The sequence below is a fragment of the Salvelinus namaycush genome, unplaced genomic scaffold (genome assembly GCF_016432855.1).
Source record: "Salvelinus namaycush isolate Seneca unplaced genomic scaffold, SaNama_1.0 Scaffold2034, whole genome shotgun sequence".
In the NCBI taxonomy this organism is placed as follows: Eukaryota; Metazoa; Chordata; class Actinopteri; order Salmoniformes; family Salmonidae; genus Salvelinus; species Salvelinus namaycush.
In genome coordinates, this window is record NW_024058825.1 from 11175 (window position 1) to 31116 (window position 19942).

Genomic DNA, 19942 nt, shown 5'->3' on the forward strand with positions numbered 1-19942 from the left:
GTAATAATGGTTCTGTTTCAGGAAGAGCACCACAGTAATAATGGTTCTGTGTTTCAGGAAGAGCACCACAGTAATAATGGTTCTGTGTTTCAGGAAGAGCACCACAGTAATAATGGTTCTGTGTTTCAGGAAGAGCACCACAGTAATAATGGTTCTGTGTTGTTTCAGGAAGAGCACCACAGTAATAATGGTTCTGTGTTTCAGGAAGAGCACCACAGTAATAATGGTTCTGTGTTGTTTCAGGAAGAGCACCACAGTAATAATGGTTCTGTGTTTCAGGAAGAGCACCACAGTAATAATGGTTCTGTGTTTCAGGAAGAGCACCACAGTAATAATGGTTCTGTGTTTCAGGAAGAGCACCATCATGCGTATGTTGTTCCGGTTTTACGAGCCCCAGAAGGGAAACATCTACATCGCTGGACAGAACATCAGAGACGTTGGACTGGACAGTCTGCGACGGGCCGTAGGGGTGGTACCACAGGTAAAACTAACGTGATTTGATTAAATGTACTGATCCTTTATTAAGTTGACTTGGACAACAATAAACTCCCACAACCAGGGGGCACTGTGGAGCCATATAGAAACTACAGGTCCCCTCCTTCACATGTTGAAAGAACAGTTTGTGTATTTGTTCAGTGTGTTTCTACACTTTATGTTCTCCTCTCCTGATGTTTCCTTTCAAGTTGAGCTGAAGGTATTGATTGATTGTACTGTTTCCTCTCCTCATGTTGAGCTGAAGGTATTGATTGTACTGTTTCCTCTCCTCAAGTTGAGCTGAAGGTATTGATTGTACTGTTTCCTCTCCTCATGTTGAGCTGAAGGTATTGATTGTACTGTTTCCTCTCCTCATGTTGAGCTGAAGGTATTGATTGATTGTACTGTTTCCTCTCCTCATGTTGAGCTGAAGGTATTGATTGATTGTACTGTTTCCTCTCCTCAAGTTGAGCTGAAGGTATTGATTGTACTGTTTCCTCTCCTCAAGTTGAGCTGAAGGTATTGATTGTACTGTTTCCTCTCCTCATGTTGAGCTGAAGGTATTGATTGTACTGTTTCCTCTCCTCATGTTGAGCTGAAGGTATTGATTGTACTGTTTCCTCTCCTCATGTTGAGCTGAAGGTATTGATTGTACTGTTTCCTTTCCTCATGTTGAGCTGAAGGTATTGATTGATTGTTACTGTTTCCTCTCATGTTGAGCTGAAGGTATTGACTGTACTGTTTCCTCTCCTCAAGTTGAGCTGAAGGTATTGACTGTACTGTTTCCTCTCCTCAAGTTGAGCTGAAGGTATTGATTGATTGTACTGTTTCCTCTCCTCATGTTGAGCTGAAGGTATTGATTGTACTGTTTCCTCTCCTCATGTTGAGCTGAAGGTATTGATTGATTGTACTGTTTCCTCTCCTCATGTTGAGCTGAAGGTATTGACTGTACTGTTTCCTCTCCTCAAGTTGAGCTGAAGGTATTGATTGTTACTGTTTCCTCTCAAGTTGAGCTGAAGGTATTGATTGATTGTTACTGTTTCCTCTCCTCAAGTTGAGCTGAAGGTATTGATTGACTGTACTGTTTCCTCTCCTCATGTTGAGCTGAAGGTATTGATTGATTGTTACTGTTTCCTCTCCTCAAGTTGAGCTGAAGGTATTGATTGATTGTTACTGTTTCCTCTCCTCAAGTTGAGCTGAAGGTATTGATTGATTGTACTGTTTCCTCTCCTCAAGTTGAGCTGAAGGTATTGACTGTACTGTTTCCTCCCGTTCTCTGTCTACCTCCCCTCCCTACCCAGGATGCAGTGCTCTTCCACAACACCATCTTCTACAACCTTCAGTACGGGAACATCAACGCCACGCCAGAGGAGGTGTACCAGGTGGCACGGCTGGCAGGGATCCACGATGCCATCCTTAGGATGCCCCACGGATACGACACTCAGGTCGGCGAGAGGGGACTCAAACTGTCAGGTAGGTCAGACACACTCAGGTCGGCGAGAGGGGACTCAAACTGTCAGGTAGGTCAGACACACTCTGGTCGGGAGAGGAGACTCAAACTGTCAGGTAGGTCAGACACACTCTGGTCGGGAGAGGAGACTCAAACTGTCAGGTAGGTCAGACACACTCTGGTCGGGAGAGGAGACTCAAACTGTCAGGTAGGTCAGACACACTCTGGTCGGGAGAGGAGACTCAAACTGTCAGGTAGGTCAGACACACTCTGGTCGGGAGAGGAGACTCAAACTGTCAGGTAGGTCAGACACACTCTGGTCGGGAGAGGAGACTCAAACTGTCAGGTAGGTCAGACACACTCTGGTCGGGAGAGGAGACTCAAACTGTCAGGTAGGTCAGACACACTCTGGTCGGGAGAGGAGACTCAAACTGTCAGGTAGGTCAGACACACTCTGGTCGGGAGAGGAGACTCAAACTGTCAGGTAGGTCAGACACACTCTGGTCGGGAGAGGAGACTCAAACTGTCAGGTAGGTCAGACACACTCTGGTCGGGAGAGGAGACTCAAACTGTCAGGTAGGTCAGACACACTCTGGTCGGGAGAGGAGACTCAAACTGTCAGGTAGGTCAGACACACTCTGGTCGGGAGAGGAGACTCAAACTGTCAGGTAGGTCAGACACACTCTGGTCGGGAGAGGAGACTCAAACTGTCAGGTAGGTCAGACACACTCTGGTCGGGAGAGGAGACTCAAACTGTCAGGTAGGTCAGACACACTCTGGTCGGGAGAGGAGACTCAAACTGTCAGGTAGGTCAGACACACTCTGGTCGGGAGAGGAGACTCAAACTGTCAGGTAGGTCAGACACACTCTGGTCGGGAGAGGAGACTCAAACTGTCAGGTGTGTCAAGACTGCATTATTGACTTCCTTTCCTGTCTGTTGCCGTGTGTGTCAAGACAGCATTATTAACTTGCTGTGTGTTTCAGGTGGGGAGAAGCAACGTGTGGCCATAGCCAGGGCCGTTCTGAAGAACCCTCCTATCCTGCTGTATGATGAAGCTACGTCCTCGCTGGACTCTATCACTGAGGAGGTAACCCACACACTTCACCTGTTGTCTCTTCTGCAGCTCAGTGTACCAGTCAGCTCAGTAGATGTTAGGGGATAGAGTACACTGTGCCCTGAACTTGGAGAGAATAGGCCACGTCATATTATAGTTCTTACTGAATTACATGTAGATTTGTATTGCTTTCTTATTGTGAAACTTTTTATATGGGCATATGTAAATATCATCAGGAGCACACAGGGGTGGGCAGGAGGGGTGTTGATGACAGGAGATATTGCCGGCTGCTGCTGTGTTGACTTAGTTGTTTTCATGGCATTTCTCAGAGAAACCGGCTTCATATATATCCTGGCTGTCATATTGGCATCGGTGTGCTCCTAGAACATTCTACAACTATTTCTAATACTTGATGTTCCTGTGTTGTTTCTCTACAGTGTTCTAGAACTATTTCTAACACTTGATGTTCCTGTGTTGTTTCTCTACAGTGTTCTAGAACTATTTCTAACACTTGATGTTCCTGTGTTGTTTCTCTACAGTGTTCTAGAACTATTTCTAATATTTGTTGTTCCTGTGTTGTTTCTCTACAGTGTTCTAGAACTATTTCTAATACTTGATGTTCCTGTGTTGTTTCTCTACAGTGTTCTAGAACTATTTCTAACACTTGATGTTCCTGTGTTGTTTCTCTACAGTGTTCTAGAACTATTTCTAACACTTGATGTTCCTGTGTTGTTTCTCTACAGTGTTCTAGAACTATTTCTAATACTTGATGTTCCTGTGTTGTTTCTCTACAGTGTTCTAGAACTATTTCTAACACTTGATGTTCCTGTGTTGTTTCTCTACAGTGTTCTAGAACTATTTCTAATACTTGATGTTCCTGTGTTGTTTCTCTACAGTGTTCTAGAACTATTTCTAACACTTGATGTTCCTGTGTTGTTTCTCTACAGTGTTCTAGAACTATTTCTAACACTTGATGTTCCTGTGTTGTTTCTCTACAGTGTTCTAGAACTATTTCTAATACTTGATGTTCCTGTGTTGTTTCTCTACAGTGTTCTAGAACTATTTCTAATACTTGATGTTCCTGTGTTGTTTCTCTACAGTGTTCTAGAACTATTTCTAACACTTAATGTTATTGTGTTGTTCTGGAACATTCTACAACTATTTATAATAGTTGATGTTCCATAATAATGGTGCTGTAGGGATGGCTGCCATTGGCCGATATCGATATTGTCCTTGCCAAAAAAAACTATACCAATAAGCGATATTAAAATTTTTTGCGGCCTTTCTAACTTCTAGTACAGTTAAATAGTTAACACACACACATGGACGCAGCGGTCTAAGGCACTGCATCTCAGTGCAAGAGGCGTCACTACAGTCCCTGGTTCGAATCCAGGCTGTATCACATCTGGCCGTGATTGTGAGGCACATAGGGCGGCGCACAATTGTCCCAGCGTCGTCCGGGCCGTCATTGTAAATAAGTATTTGTTCTTAACTGACTTGCCTAGTTAAATAAAGCTTACACACACACACACCATACTGACCAAAAAGTTATTTTGTTGGCATTTCCGTATGTCCCCATTACCAGTAAAACAATCAAAACCTTTTTCTTTCACTTACTTGCTGTTTCATTGTTCAGTCGTTTCATTTTCTATGGAACACCGTTTGGGTCTTTGTGTGTCAAAAAAGATACATGTCAAATAACACGACATAATCTGTTTCAGTAGCTATAGTTGGCTAGCTAACTATATAGCTAGGTGGCATCATCTCAAATAACCCTAATGTATACGGCAGTTCTTATTTGATTAATGGTGGGCGGACCCATCTATGTGAAGCTAGCCACAATAAGGATTAGCCACAATAGTGGACTTTGAAATTAGCCTTCAAAATAAAAGTATATCATAATTCTACTATTTGTATTTATTTGCATTGACATACTTTTATTTGGAGGCAAACTGCAAATTCCACTATTGTGCCTAAACCTTATTGTGGCTAGCTTCACAACACATAAGCCGGACCGGTCGAGCATCACTCGCCAGATAAAGCTAGCTGGCTGCTTATAACGTTAGCTTTGGGCAACAGGGTTAAGTAGCTAGCTAGCGATATATTTTCACGAACTGAAGTTCAATTTCAATAGGCGAACAACAATACTTACTCACAAGGATTCCTAAATCATTGATAAGAATAATGAAAATGACTGCAGTTTCTACTGGTCATTGTTTTCAGGCTGGTTGTATTGGCGCTAGCTAGGTACCAAGCTAAAGCTAGCTAGCTACCCCAGAAGTTGCGGTCGAACAAATTATGCTTTATTGCCAATGTGGGATTGTAAACACATCGTTTGTGGCCGGTGTTTACTTGTTTGCAGACTTTTTAGTACAGCTTTGACATGCTGTATCTTTTTTGACACGCAAAGACCCGAATGCCGTTCCATAGTATAAATGTCGTGAAGCTAACAGCAGTGACACTATTACTGTGTAACTCCGGTAGGGCAACATCTGAAAAATAGCGCACTAGTGTGTACCGGTGCTCGACCAGTCGGCGAAAGCCAACATCACCCACGACAGAGAAGGGTTGATTGTCAAGGGCAATGAATTCCATTATCTTGGCTTTAATGGATTTCGCCTTTGAGTTGTCTTGCTGAAAATGTCTTACTCTTTCAAATGACTGCTCGACATGTTGACGGCTCGATCCACACAGACACTGTGGGCTAGTTCAGGAATGCTGTGTTGCACATATAGCGAAACATTTTACGTGGCGTCATTACGTCATGTACCTACGTTATATAGGTATGCACATCAGCTTTGACATCGGTTTTGCACATCGGCGTTAAACTAGACATAGATTCCGATATGTTCACCGATATATCATGCATCCCTACTCCTAACCAACTGTGCTATTTTGTTTGGTTTTTCGCATTGTTTGTAACTTATTTTGTACATAATGTTGCTGCTACCTACTTATGACCGAAAATATCTTCAGGACATCAGAACAGTGATCACCTCGAAGGGATGGGGTGTGTCTATTTGTCTAACTTCTAGTGCGCATTGTCAAATATTAAAGAAGTCTCGAGGTATTGCTTGCCTGAGGTAGAGTACCTCATGATAAGCTGTAGACCACACTATCTACCAAGAGAGTTTTCATTTTATATTTTTCGTAGCCGTCTATTTACCACCACAAACAAATGCTGGCACTAAAACCGCACTCAACCAGCTGTATAATGCCATAAGCAAACAAGAAAATGCTCATCTAGAGGTGCGCTCCTGGTGGCTGGGTACTTTAATGCAGGGAAACTGAAATCAGTTTTACCTCATTTCTACCAGCATGACACATGTGCAACCAGAGGAAAATAAACTCTAGACCACCTTTACTCCACACACAAAGCTCTCCCCCGCCCTCCATTTGGCAAATCTGACCATAATTATATCCTCCTGATTCCTACTTACAAGCAAAAACTAAAGCAGGAAGTACCAGTGACTCGCTCAATACGGAAGTGGTCAGATGACGCGAATGCTACGCTACAGGACTGTTTTGCTAGCACAGACTAGAATATGTTCCGCTATTCATCCAATGGCATTGAGGAGTACACCACATCAGTCACCGGCTTCATCAATAAGTGCATCGACGACGACGTCCCCACAGTGACCGTACGTACATATCCCAACCAGAAGCCATGGATTACAGGCAACATCCGCACCGAGCTAAAGGCTAGAACTGCCACTTTCAAGGAGCGGGACACTGACCCGGACGCTTATAAGAAATCCCACTATGCCCGCAGACGAACCATCAAACAGGCAAAGAGTCAATACAGGACTAAGATTGAATCATACTACAACAGCTCTGACCCTCGTCGGATTTGGCTGGGCTTGCAAACTATTACGGACATCAAAGGGAAACCCAGCCGTGAGCTGCCCAGTGACGCAGGCCTACCAGACGAGCTAAATGCCTTTTATGCTTGCTTTGAGACAAGCAGCACTGAAGCATGCATGAGAGCACCAGCTGTTCCGGACGACTGTGTGATCACTCTCTCCTTAGCCGATGTGAGTAAGACCTTTAAACAGGTCAACATTCACAAGGCTGCGGGGCCAGATGGATTACCAGGACGTGTACTCAGAGCATGACAAACTGTAGGGCTCTCAGTGCAAGGACGTGTAGGGTCTTCACTGACATTTTCAATCAAATAAAATTTTGAAATATTTAGGTCTAAATATTCCTTGTCACCCATTCTGAAACTAACTGCAGCTCTTTGTTAAGTGTAGCAGTCACATCAGTCTCAAATCAAATCAAATGTATTGGTCGCATACACATAGTTAGCAGATGTTAATGCGAGTGTAGCGAAATGCTTGTGCTTCTAGTTCCGACTATGCAATAAAATCTGCGCGGACCAACTGACAAGTGTATTCACTGACATTTTCAACCTCTCCCTACTGAGTCTGTAATATCTACATGTTTCAAGCAGACCACCATAGTCCCTGTGACCAAAATTTCGAAGGTAACCTGCCTAAATGACTAACACCCCGTAGGACTCACCTCAGTAGCCATGAAGTGTTTTAAAAGGCTGGTCATGACTCACATCAACACCATCATCCTGGATGGACCCACTCAAATTTGCATACCGCCCCAACAGATGCACAGATGACACAATCTCAATCGCGCTCTACACTGCCCATTCCCACCTGGACTAAAGGAACACCTATGTGAGAATGCTGTTCATTGACTACAGCTCGGAGTTCAACACCATAGTGCCCACAAAACTCATCACTAAGCTAAGGACCCTGGGACTAAATAACTCCCTCTGCAACTGAATCCTGGACTTCCTGACGGGCTGCCCCCAGGTGGTAAGGGTAGGTAACAACACATCTGCCACGCTGATCCTCAACACGGAGGCCCCTCAGGGGTGTGTGCTCAGTCCCCTCCTGTACTCCCTGTTCACCCCTGACTGCGTGGCCAATCACAACTCCAACACCATCATTTAGTTTGCTGACAACACAACAGGACCTGATCACCAACAATGATGAGACAGCCTATAGGGAGGAGGTCAGTGTCCTGGCAGTAGCGGGGCGGCAGGTAGCCTGGTGGTCAGAGCGTTGGGCCAGTAACCGAAAGGTTGCTAGATCGAATCGCCCACTGTTCATAGGCTGTTATTGTAAATAGGAATTTGTTCTTAACTGGCTTGCCTAGTTAAATAAAGGTTATATATATATATATATATTTATTTTTTTATCCTGACCGGTTGCATCACCGCCTGGTATGGCAACTGCTTGGCATCCGAGACCGTAAGGCGCTACAGAGGGTAGGGTCCAAGCTTCCTGCCATCCAGGACCTCTATATATACTAGGCTGTGTCAGAGGAAGGCCCAAAAATTGTCAAAGACTCCAGTCATCCAAGTCATAGACTGTTCTCTCTGCTACCACACGGCAAGAGGTACCAGAGCACCAAGTCTAGGTCCAAAAGACTCCTTAACAGCTTCTACCACCAAGCCATAAGACTCCTTAACAGCTTCTACCGCCCCAAGCCATAAGACTACTGAACAATTCATCATAAGGCCACCGGGACAAATTACATTGCTGCTACTCGCTGTTTTTATATCTATGCATAGCCACTTTACCTACATGTACAAATTACCTTGACTAACCTGTACCTTTGCACATTGATTCGGTACCGGTACCCCCTGTATATAGCCTTGTTATTGTTATTTGTTATATATTGTTATTATCAACAGCCCTGCACCCCCCACAGCAACTTGCCCAAGCCCCATTTCTCTTTCACCCAAATCCAGATAGCTGATGTTCTGAAAGAGCTGCAAAAAAATTGTTGCAACCCCTATTACTTGCCTGTTCAACCTCTCTTTCGTATCATCTGAGATCCCCAAAGATTGGAAAGCTTCCGCGGTCATCCCCCTCTTCAAAGGGGGAGACACTCTAGACCCAAACCGCTACAGACCTATATCTATCCTACCCTGCCTTTTCTCTGTATACATCAATGATGTCGCTCTTGCTGCTGGTGATTCTCTGATCCACCTCTATGCAGACGACACCATTCTGTATACTTCTGGCCCTTCTTTGGACACTGTGTTAATTAACCTCCAGACGAGCTTCAATGCCATACAACTCTCCTTCCGTGGCCTCCAACTTCAAGTAAAACTAAATGCATGCTCTTCAACCGATCGCAGCCCGCACCTGCCCGCCCGTCCAGCATCACTACTCTGGACGGCTCTGACTTAGAATATGTGGACAACTACAAATACCTAGGTGTTTGGTTAGACTGTAAACTCTCCTTCCAGACTCACATTAAACATCTCCAATCCCAAATTAAATCTAGAATCGGCTTCCTATTTCGCAACAAAGCATCCTTCACTCATGCTGCCAAACATACCCTCGTAAAACTGACTATCCTACCGATCCTTGACTTCGGCGATGTCATTTACAAAATAGCCTCCAACACTCTACTTAGCAAATTGGATGCAGTCTATCACAGTGCCATCCGTTTTGTCACCATAGCCCCATATACTACCCACCACTGCAACCTGTATGCTCTCGTTGGCTGGCCCTAAATTCATATTCGTTGCCAAACCCTCTAGCTCCAGGTCATCTATAAGTCTTTGCTAGGTAAAGCCCCGCCTTATCTCAGCTCTCTGGTCACCATAGCAGCACCCACCCATAGCACGCTCTCCAGCAGGTATATCTCACTGGTCACCTCTAAAGCCAATTCCTCCTTTGGCCGCCTTTCCTTCCAGTTCTCTGCTGCCAATGACTGGAACGAACTACAAAAATCTCTGAAACTGGAAACACTTATCTCCCCCACTAGCTTTAAGCACCATCTGTCAGAGCAGCTCACAGATCACTGCACCTGTACATAGCCGATCTGTAAATAGCCCATCCAACTACCTCATCCCCCGTACTATTATTTATTTTATTTATTTTGCTCCTTTGCACCCCAGTATTTCTACCTGCACACTCATCTTCTGCACATCTATCAGTGTTTAATTGTAATTATTTCACCACTATGGCCTATTTATTGCCTTACCTCCCTTATCCTACCTCATTTGCACACACTGTATATAGACTTTTTCTATTGTATTATTGACTGTATGTTTGTTTATTCCATGTCTAACTCTGTATTGTTGTATGTGTCGAACTGCTTTGGTTTATCTTGGCCAGGTCGCAGTTGTAAATGAGAACTTGTTCTCAACTGGCCTACCTGGTTAAATAAAGGTTAAATAAATAAAAAAATATTTTTTACTTTTTATTTAATTACATTTTTTTTACATTAGTTTATTTAGTAAATATTTCTTAACTCTATTTCTTGAACTGCATTGTTTGTTAAGGGTTTGTAAGTAAGCTTTTCACTAAGGTATTATATTCGGCGCATTTGACAAATAAAATTTGATTTGATCTACAGCACTTTAGAACTATTTCTAACATTTGGTGTTCCTGTGTTGTTCTGGAACATTCTATAACATTTTATAATACTTGATGTTCCTGTGTTGTTCTGGAACATTCTATAACATTTTATAATACTTGATGTTCCTGTGTTGTTCTGGAACATTCTATAACATTTTATAATACTTGATGTTCCTGTGTTGTTCTGGAACATTCTATAACATTTTATAATACTTGATGTTCCTGTGTTGTTCTGGAACATTCTATAACATTTTATAATACTTGATGTTCCTGTGTTGTTCTGGAACATTCTATAACATTTTATAATACTTGATGTTCTTGTGTTGTTCTGGAACATTCTATAACATTTTATAATACTTGATGTTCTTGTGTTGTTCTGGAACATTCTATAACATTTTATAATACTTGGTGTTCCTGTGTTGTTCTGGAACATTCTATAACATTTTATAATACTTGGTGTTCCTGTGTTGTTCTGGAACATTCTATAACATTTTATAATACTTGATGTTCCTGTGTTGTTCTGGAACATTCTATAACATTTTATAATACTTGATGTTCCTGTGTTGTTCTGGAACATTCTATAACATTTTATAATACTTGGTGTTCCTGTGTTGTTCTGGAACATTCTATAACATTTTATAATACTTGGTGTTCCTGTGTTGTTCTGGAACATTCTATAACATTTTATAATACTTGATGTTTCTCTTTCTCTACAACATTTTGCAAATCATTTCGAATTATTCATGTTCCTGTGTTGTTCTAGAACCTTCTAGAACTATTTGTAACATTCAATGTTTCTGTGTTGTAGAAAGTTCTAGAACAATTTCTAATACTTGGTGTTCCTGTGTTGTTCTGGAACATTCTAGAACTGTTTCTAATACTTGATGTTCCTCTGTTTGTCTACAACATTCTAGTACCATTTCGAATAACTGTGTAGAGCGTTCTAGAACTATTTCTAATAGTTCGTGTTGATTCTGTGTACTTCTAGAACATTCTTAGTTCCATGAAGGGTCTGGTCCAGGACCGGACGTCGGTGTTCATCGCTCACAGACTGTCCACCATCGTAGACGCAGACGAGATCATCGTACTCAACAAGGTAAGAAGACCTTCTCATAGTGATTTTTCCAAGGAGGGAGCTTTAAAAAATATATATATATATTTTCCTGTTGAAAAGCATTATCCCAAGTATAAATGCAGAAAATTACACACACTAAAGGGTAAAAAAACAAAAACATTTGGGAACAAAATAGTGTTTTTTTTAGATACAACTGCAAACTTTAGGTACTTTACTGTAATTATATACTTGGGATATAATTATTATTATTATTTAACCTGGCATAGTGGAGTCTTTTGTTTAGACATGTAGCTAGCTATCTAAACAATTAACCATAATCCCAACTCATAACGTTACTACCCTGCATGAATCTACAGGTAACTAAACATTAACCAACTAGGTTCAACGTTAGCTAGCTAACATTAGGCTATAACTAGCGATGCAAATAGCTCTGAGATACGAATAATATTACTGCACAGATCATACATGTAACTTTGGCTAGCGAGACAGCCAGCCAGCTAACGTTAGCTAGCTAGCTAACCGTACGCTTTAACTTGCAATGAAAACGACTTTCTGACAAAATTACAAACATATAATGTCTGAAAATGTATACTGAACAAAAATATAAACGCAACAATTTAAACGTTTTTACTGAGTTACAATTCATATCAGGAAATAAGGAAATAAGGAAATAAGTGAATTGAAATAAATTCATTAGGTCGTGATCTATGGATTTCACATGACTGGGTAAAGGCGCATGGTTGGGCCTTGGGAGGGCATAGGCCCACCCACTGGGGTGCCAGGCCCAGCCATGGTTGGGCCTTGGAGGGCATAGGCCCACCCACTGGGGTGCCAGGCCCAGCCATGGTTGGGCCTTGGAGGGCATAGGCCCACCCACCAGGGTGCCAGGCCCAGCCACAATACAAATTGTATTTGTATTTACTGATGGCATACACGTTTGTTATTAAGACACATGAAAGTTCACATGTTCCACAAGACATTTCTGCCCAAAATGTATGTTCTCCTATGAAGTAGTGACATACTCTTAGTTTCCTGAAACGAGTCACAAGTATAGGATAGGCTAAGCATTAGAATGAGATGCCTCAATACTATCGGTGGTAGGCCTCATGTCTCTCCAGGAGCTGATCTGTCCTCAGTATTGTGGAGTAATTCTAATGTAAAGGAAAGATTTGAATAGCGAAATCTAATCCCGAGAGCAGCACTCCCTTTCTTTCGATACTGAACAAGACACTTAGCGACGGTTCTCAACAACACACTTAGCGACGGTTCTCAACAACACACTTAGCGACGGTTCTCAACAACACACTTAGCGACGGTTCTCAACAACACACTTAGCGACGGTTCTCAACAACACACTTAGCGACGGTGGGGAAACCGGGCTCTGTTTAGTTATGGGGAAACCGGGCCCTGTTTAGTTATGGGGAAACCGGGCTCTGTTTAGTTATGGGGAAACCGGGCTCTGTTTAGTTATGGGGAAACCGGGCCCTGTTTAGTTATGGGGAAACCGGGCCCTGTTTAGTTATGGGGAAACCGGGCCCTGTTTAGTTATGGGGAAACCGGGCCCTGTTTAGTTATGGGGAAACCGGGCCCTGTTTAGTTATGGGGAAACCGGGCCCTGTTTAGTTATGGGGAAACCGGGCCCTGTTTAGTTATGGGGAAACCGGGCCCTGTTTAGTTATGGGGAAACCGGGCCCTGTTTAGTTAATTATGTACCTCTTTCGGCTATTATATCTACTAGATTACAACATTAATCTAGTGAGGTAGGAGGAGAGAGGACTGAGGAATAGAAAGAGGAGAGGACTGAGGAATAGAAAGAGGAGAGGACTGAGGAATAGAAAGAGGAGAGAGGACTGAGGAATAGAAAGAGGAGAGGACTGAGGAATAGAAAGAGGAGAGGACTGAGGAATAGAAAGAGGAGAGGAGGACTGAGGAATAGAAAGAGGAGAGATGACTGGAATAGAAAGAGGAGAGGAGGACTGAGGAATAGAAAGAGGAGAGGACTGAGGAATAGAAAGAGGAGAGGAGGACTGAGGAATAGAAAGAGAGAGGACTGAGGAATAGAAAGAGGAGAGGAGGACTGAGGAATAGAAAGAGGAGATGAGGACTGAGGAATAGAAAGAGGAGAGAGGGACTGAGGAATAGAAAGAGGAGAGAGGGACTGAGGAATAGAAAGAGGAGAGGAGGACTGAGGAATAGAAAGATGAGAGCAGGACTGAGGAATAGAAAGAGGACTGAGGAATAGGGAGAGGAGGACTGAGGAATAGAAAGAGGAGAGAGGACTGAGGAATAGAAAGAGGAGAAGAGGACTGAGGAATAGAAAGAGGAGAGATGACTGAGGAATAGAAAGAGGAGAGGAGGACTGAGGAATAGAAAGAGGAGAGGGGGACTGAGGAATAGAAAGAGGAGAGGAGGACTGAGGAATAGAAAGAGGAGAAGAGGACTGAGGAATAGAAAGAGGAGAAGAGGACTGAGGAATAGAAAGAGGAGAAGAGGACTGAGGAATAGAAAGAGGAGAAGAGGACTGAGGAATAGAAAGAGGAGAAGAGGAATAGAAAGAGGAGAGGAGGACTGAGGAATAGAAAGAGGAGAGGAGGACTGAGGAATAGAAAGAGGAGAGGAGGACTGAGGAATAGAAAGAGGAGAAGAGGACTGAGGAATAGAAAGAGGAGAGGAGGACTGAGGAATAGAAAGAGGAGAGGAGGACTGAGGAATAGAAAGAGGAGAGGAGGACTGAGGAATAGAAAGAGAGAGGACTGAGGAATAGAAAGAGGAGAGAGGACTGAGGAATAGAAAGAGGAGAGGAGGACTGAGGAATAGAAAGAGGAGAGGAGGACTGAGGAATAGAAAGAGGAGAGGAGGACTGAGGAATAGAAAGAGGAGAGAGGACTGAGGAATAGAAAGAGGAGAGAGGACTGAGGAATAGAAAGAGGAGAGAGGACTGAGGAATAGAAAGAGGAGAGAGGACTGAGGAATAGAAAGAGGAGAGATGACTGAGGAATAGAAAGAGGAGAGAGGACTGAGGAATAGAAAGAGGAGATGAGAGGACTGAGGAATAGAAAGAGGAGATGAGAGGACTGAGGAATAGAAAGAGGAGATGAGAGGACTGAGGAATAGAAAGAGGAGATGAGAGGACTGAGGAATAGAAAGAGGAGAGGAGGACTGAGGAATAGAAAGAGGAGAGGAGGACTGAGGAATAGAAAGAGGAGAGGAGGACTGAGGAATAGAAAGAGGAGAGAGGACTGAGGAATAGAAAGAGGAGAGAGGACTGAGGAATAGAAAGAGGAGAAGAGGAGGACTGAGGCATAGAAAGAGGAGAAGAGGAGGACTGAGGCATAGAAAGAGGAGAGGAGGACTGAGGAATAGAAAGAGGAGAGGAGGACTGAGGAATAGAAAGAGGAGAGGAGGACTGAGGAATAGAAAGAGGAGAGGAGGACTGAGGAATAGAAAGAGGAGAGAGGACTGAGGAATAGAAAGAGGAGAGAGGACTGAGGAATAGAAAGAGGAGAGAGGACTGAGGAATAGAAAGAGGAGATGAGAGGACTGAGGAATAGAAAGAGGAGATGAGAGGACTGAGGAATAGAAAGAGGAGATGAGAGGACTGAGGAATAGAAAGAGGAGATGAGAGGACTGAGGAATAGAAAGAGGAGATGAGAGGACTGAGGAATAGAAAGAGGAGATGAGAGGACTGAGGAATAGAAAGAGGAGAGAGGACTGAGGAATAGAAAGAGGAGAGGAGGACTGAGGAATAGAAAGAGGAGAGGAGGACTGAGGAATAGAAAGAGGAGAGGAGGACTGAGGAATAGAAAGAGGAGAGGAGGACTGAGGAATAGAAAGAGGAGAGGAGGACTGAGGAATAGAAAGAGGAGAGGAGGACTGAGGAATAGAAAGAGGAGAGGAGGACTGAGGAATAGAAAGAGGAGAGGAGGACTGAGGAATAGAAAGAGGAGAGGAGGACTGAGGAATAGAAAGAGGAGAGGAGGACTGAGGAATAGAAAGAGGAGAGAGGACTGAGGAATAGAAAGAGGAGATGAGAGGACTGAGGAATAGAAAGAGGAGATGAGAGGACTGAGGAATAGAAAGAGGAGATGAGAGGACTGAGGAATAGAAAGAGGAGATGAGAGGACTGAGGAATAGAAAGAGGAGATGAGAGGACTGAGGAATAGAAAGAGGAGATGAGAGGACTGAGGAATAGAAAGAGGAGATGAGAGGACTGAGGAATAGAAAGAGGAGATGAGAGGACTGAGGAATAGAAAGAGGAGATGAGAGGACTGAGGAATAGAAAGAGGCGAGGAGGACTGAGGAATAGAAAGAGGAGAGAGGACTGAGGAATAGAAAGAGGAGAGAGGACTGAGGAATAGAAAGAGGAGAGGAGGACTGAGGAATAGAAAGAGGAGAGGAGGACTGAGGAATAGAAAGAGGAGAGGAGGACTGAGGAATAGAAAGAGGAGAGGAGGACTGAGGAATAGAAAGAGGAGAGGAGGACTGAGGAATAGAAAGAGGAGAGGAGGACTGAGGAATAGAAAGAGGAGAAGAGGACTGAGGAATAGAAAGAGGAGAGGAGGACTGAGGAATAGAAAGAGGAGAGGAGGACTGAGGAATAGAAAGAGGAGAGGAGGACTGAGGAATAGAAAGAGGAGAGAGGACTGAGGAATAGAAAGAGGAGAGGAGGACTGAGGAATAGAAAGAGGAGAGGAGGACTGAGGAATAGAAAGAGGAGAGAGGACTGAGGAATAGAAAGAGGAGAGAGGACTGAGGAATAGAAAGAGGAGATGAGAGGACTGAGGAATAGAAAGAGGAGATGAGAGGACTGAGGAATAGAAAGAGGAGATGAGAGGACTGAGGAATAGAAAGAGGAGAGAGGACTGAGGAATAGAAAGAGGAGAGAGGACTGAGGAATAGAAAGAGGAGAGAGGACTGAGGAATAGAAAGAGGAGATGAGAGGACTGAGGAATAGAAAGAGGAGATGAGAGGACTGAGGAATAGAAAGAGGAGAGAGGACAGAGGAATAGAAAGAGGAGAGGAGGACTGAGGAATAGAAAGAGGAGAGGAGGACTGAGGAATAGAAAGAGGAGAGGAGGACTGAGGAATAGAAAGAGGAGAGAGGACTGAGGAATAGAAAGAGGAGAGAGGACTGAGGAATAGAAAGAGGAGAAGAGGAGGACTGAGGCATAGAAAGAGGAGAAGAGGAGGACTGAGGCATAGAAAGAGGAGAGGAGGACTGAGGAATAGAAAGAGGAGAGGAGGACTGAGGAATAGAAAGAGGAGAGATGACTGAGGAATAGGGAGGAGAGGAGGACTGAGGAATAGAGAGGAGAGGAGGACTGAGGAATAGAAAGAGGAGAGGAGGACTGAGGAATAGAAAGAGGAGAGAGGACTGAGGAATAGAAAGAGGAGAGGAGGACTGAGGAATAGAAAGAGGAGAGGAGGACTGAGGAATAGAAAGAGGAGAAGAGGACTGAGGAATAGAAAGAGGAGAAGAGGACTGAGGAATAGAAAGAGGAGAAGAGGACTGAGGAATAGAAAGAGGAGAGAGGACTGAGGAATAGAAAGAGGAGAGAGGACTGAGGAATAGAAAGAGGAGAGAGGACTGAGGAATAGAAAGAGGAGAGAGGACTGAGGAATAGAAAGAGGAGAGAGGACTGAGGAATAGAAAGAGGAGAGAGGACTGAGGAATAGAAAGAGGAGAGGAGGACTGAGGAATAGAAAGAGGAGAGGAGGACTGAGGAATAGAAAGAGGAGAGAGGACTGAGGAATAGAAAGAGGAGAGAGGACTGAGGAATAGAAAGAGGAGAGGAGGACTGAGGAATAGAAAGAGGAGAGAGGACTGAGGAATAGAAAGAGGAGAGAGGACTGGAATAGAAAGAGGAGAGAGGACTGAGGAATAGAAAGAGGAGAGAGGACTGGAATAGAAAGAGGAAGGGGGATGAGGTTTGGTTTGTGGTGCGTCTTAGCACTTTGAAAGCTGTTGGTGATGTTTTCCATGTTCCCCAGTGAGCAGAGGCAGAGCGTCAGATGGAGATATCAGAAGGTCGGCGTGGCGAGAAGGCGTGTTATGCCGTGTCGCCATGGTGTCGGCTCGTTAAGTCACAGAGTTAGAAACAGTTAGTTACGTGCTCGTGGTGCCAACACTTCTGCCTCGCTCCCTGGGGGGTGCGATACTTTTATTACTGAGTGGGAGGGAGGGAGGGAGGGAGGGAGGCGGGTGTGCTGCTGCTGTGTGCCAGTAGGGAAGAGTCAGGTAGAGGGGGATGGAGAGTAGGAATGAGTCAGGTAGAGGGGGATGGAGAGTAGGAATGAGTCAGGTAGAGGGGGATGGAGAGTAGGGAAGAGTCAGGTAGAGGGGGAGGGAGAGTAGGGAAGAGTCAGGTAGAGGGGGAGGGAGAGTAGGGAAGAGTCAGGTAGAGGGGGAGGGAGAGTAGGGATGAGTCAGGTAGAGGGGGATGGAGAGTAGGAATGAGTCAGGTAGAGGGGGATGGAGAGTAGGGAAGAGTCAGGTAGAGGGGGAGGGAGAGTAGGGAAGAGTCAGGTAGAGGGGGAGGGAGAGTAGGGAAGAGGCAGGTAGAGAGGGAGAGTAGGGAAGAGTCAGGTAGAGAGGGAGAGTAGGGAAGAGTCAGGTAGAGAGGGACAGTAGGGAAGAGTCAGGTAGAGGGGGAGGGAGAGTAGGGAAGAGTTAGGTAGAGAGGGAGAGTAGGGAAGAGTCAGGTAGAGGGGGAGGGAGAGTAGGGAAGAGTTAGGTAGAGGGGGAGGGAGAGTAGGGAAGAGTCAGGTAGAGAGGGAGAGTAGGGAAGAGTCAGGTAGAGGGGGATGGAGAGTAGGGATGAGTCAGGTAGAGAGGGAGAGTAGGGAAGAGTCAGGTAGAGGGGGAGGGAGAGTAGGGATGAGTCAGGTAGAGGGGGAGGGAGAGTAGGGATGAGTCAGGTAGAGGGGGATGGAGAGTAGGGATGAGTCAGGTAGAGGGGGATGGAGAGTAGGGAAGAGTCAGGTAGAGGGGGATGGAGAGTAGGGAAGAGTCAGGTAGAGGGGGAGGGAGAGTAGGGAAGAGTCAGGTAGAGAGGGAGAGTAGGGAAGAGTCAGGTAGAGAGGGAGAGTAGGGAAGAGTCAGGTAGGGAGGGAGAGTAGGGAAGAGTCAGGTAGAGAGGGAGAGTAGGGAAGAGTCAGGTAGAGAGGGAGAGTAGGGAAGAGTCAGGTAGAGAGGGAGAGTAGGGAAGAGTCAGGTAGGGAGGGAGAGTAGGGAAGAGTCAGGTAGAGAGGGAGAGTAGGGAAGAGTCAGGTAGAGAGGGAGAGTAGGGAAGAGTCAGGTAGAGAGGGAGAGTAGGGAAGAGTCAGGTAGAGAGGGACGTTTGACTCTATTCATCATCAGTGTTGATATTATCATTCATTCTCAATGTCTCCTATTTAATACTGCATTCTGTGTCAAAGTCCTTTTTACATGGACTTTAGTCGGACTCAATTAGACTTTATAGTAGAATAATCCTCCTCTCTCTCTGTCCTTCTCCCTCTGTCTGCCTCTGTCCAGGGTAAGATAGCAGAGCGAGGGGACCACCACTCTCTCCTGGCTACTCCAGGCTCTCTGTACGCTGACCTGTGGAACACTCAGAACAGTAAGATACTGAACCGTAAGAACAGCCCAGTGGAGCTGCAGCCAGAGAGACTCAGCCAGAAGGAGGAGGAGAGGAAGAAACTACAGCAGGAGATCATGAACAGTGTCAAGGGCTGTGGGAACTGCTCCTGTTGAGGAGAGACCAGGACATCCCTCAATACTTGTCCTCCCTTCCTTCCTTCCTTCACTCACTGACAGCCGGCCCTCAGTACTTTAGTCTCTCTCAGGGGAGGGGCCACCTACACCTCTCTCCATCTCACTCCTGTCACAACAAACTCTGGGCTGACTGCCCCTCCCCCTGCTCCTCTTGAGAAGGCGATTGGTGGCCGAAGAGGAGACTGAGAAGGAAGCCTATCTGCCATTGGCTGATGTCTACAGAGAGGCAGTGCTCATCTACCAATCATCTCAGGACAAACCACATCTTGTATATGATGACATCATGGTGTATAGGACTGAGTAAGAGCAGGACTGAGTAAGAACAGTAAAGCTTATTGGTCAGATCAGTACCCATGTTGCATGATGTCATCGTGTAAAGTTTGTTAGAACTGAACACTGGTTGGACTTGTTGTACAAATTCACTTTCATGTCCAACAGAAATGTAATGTGTATAATTGTATAAAGACACTGGAGAAAGAACATGGTATTGTTGTGTGATGAATAAAGAGCAGTGAGACTCCTATTGTTCCTGTTATCTGTCAGTCTGATGAAGGGGAGGTCTTTCTGAATGTCCAGGGCCTGCTGCTTTTCTCTTCTACCTGATAATGAATTGCACCTACCTGGTGTCACAGGTCTAAACCAGTCCCTAATTAGAGGGGAACAATGAAAAATACGCAGTGGAACTGGCTTGGAGGTCCGGAGTTGAGTTAGAGGGATCCAGATCATTATTCATTG

General features: G+C 44.7%; 1 protein-coding gene across 1 annotated transcript; it reads left to right on the plus strand.

The window, feature by feature from the left end:
• The first annotated feature begins 298 nt into the window (after nt 1–298).
• Nucleotides 299–19730, plus strand: LOC120038011 (ATP-binding cassette sub-family B member 7, mitochondrial-like). The gene is made up of 5 exons (XM_038983959.1): nt 299–481; nt 1776–1947; nt 2909–3012; nt 11365–11472; nt 18968–19730. Exons 1-5 carry the CDS (start codon nt 299–301, stop codon nt 19184–19186), a joined length of 786 nt encoding a protein of 261 aa, XP_038839887.1. The 3' UTR covers nt 19187–19730.
• The last annotated feature ends 212 nt before the right edge of the window (nt 19731–19942 follow it).

What these genes read in the sequence shown, in the direction of transcription:
- LOC120038011 (XM_038983959.1), top strand. Translation starts at nt 299, where the DNA reads ATGGTTCTGTGTTTCAGGAAGAGCACCACAGTAATAATGGTTCTGTGT. An exon ending in GAGGGGACTCAAACTGTCAG is followed by an intron (nt 1,948 to 2,908) that starts GTAGGTCAGACA and finishes TGTGTGTTTCAG; the next exon opens with GTGGGGAGAAGCAACGTGTG. An exon ending in TGGACTCTATCACTGAGGAG is followed by an intron (nt 3,013 to 11,364) that starts GTAACCCACACA and finishes GTGTACTTCTAG; the next exon opens with AACATTCTTAGTTCCATGAA.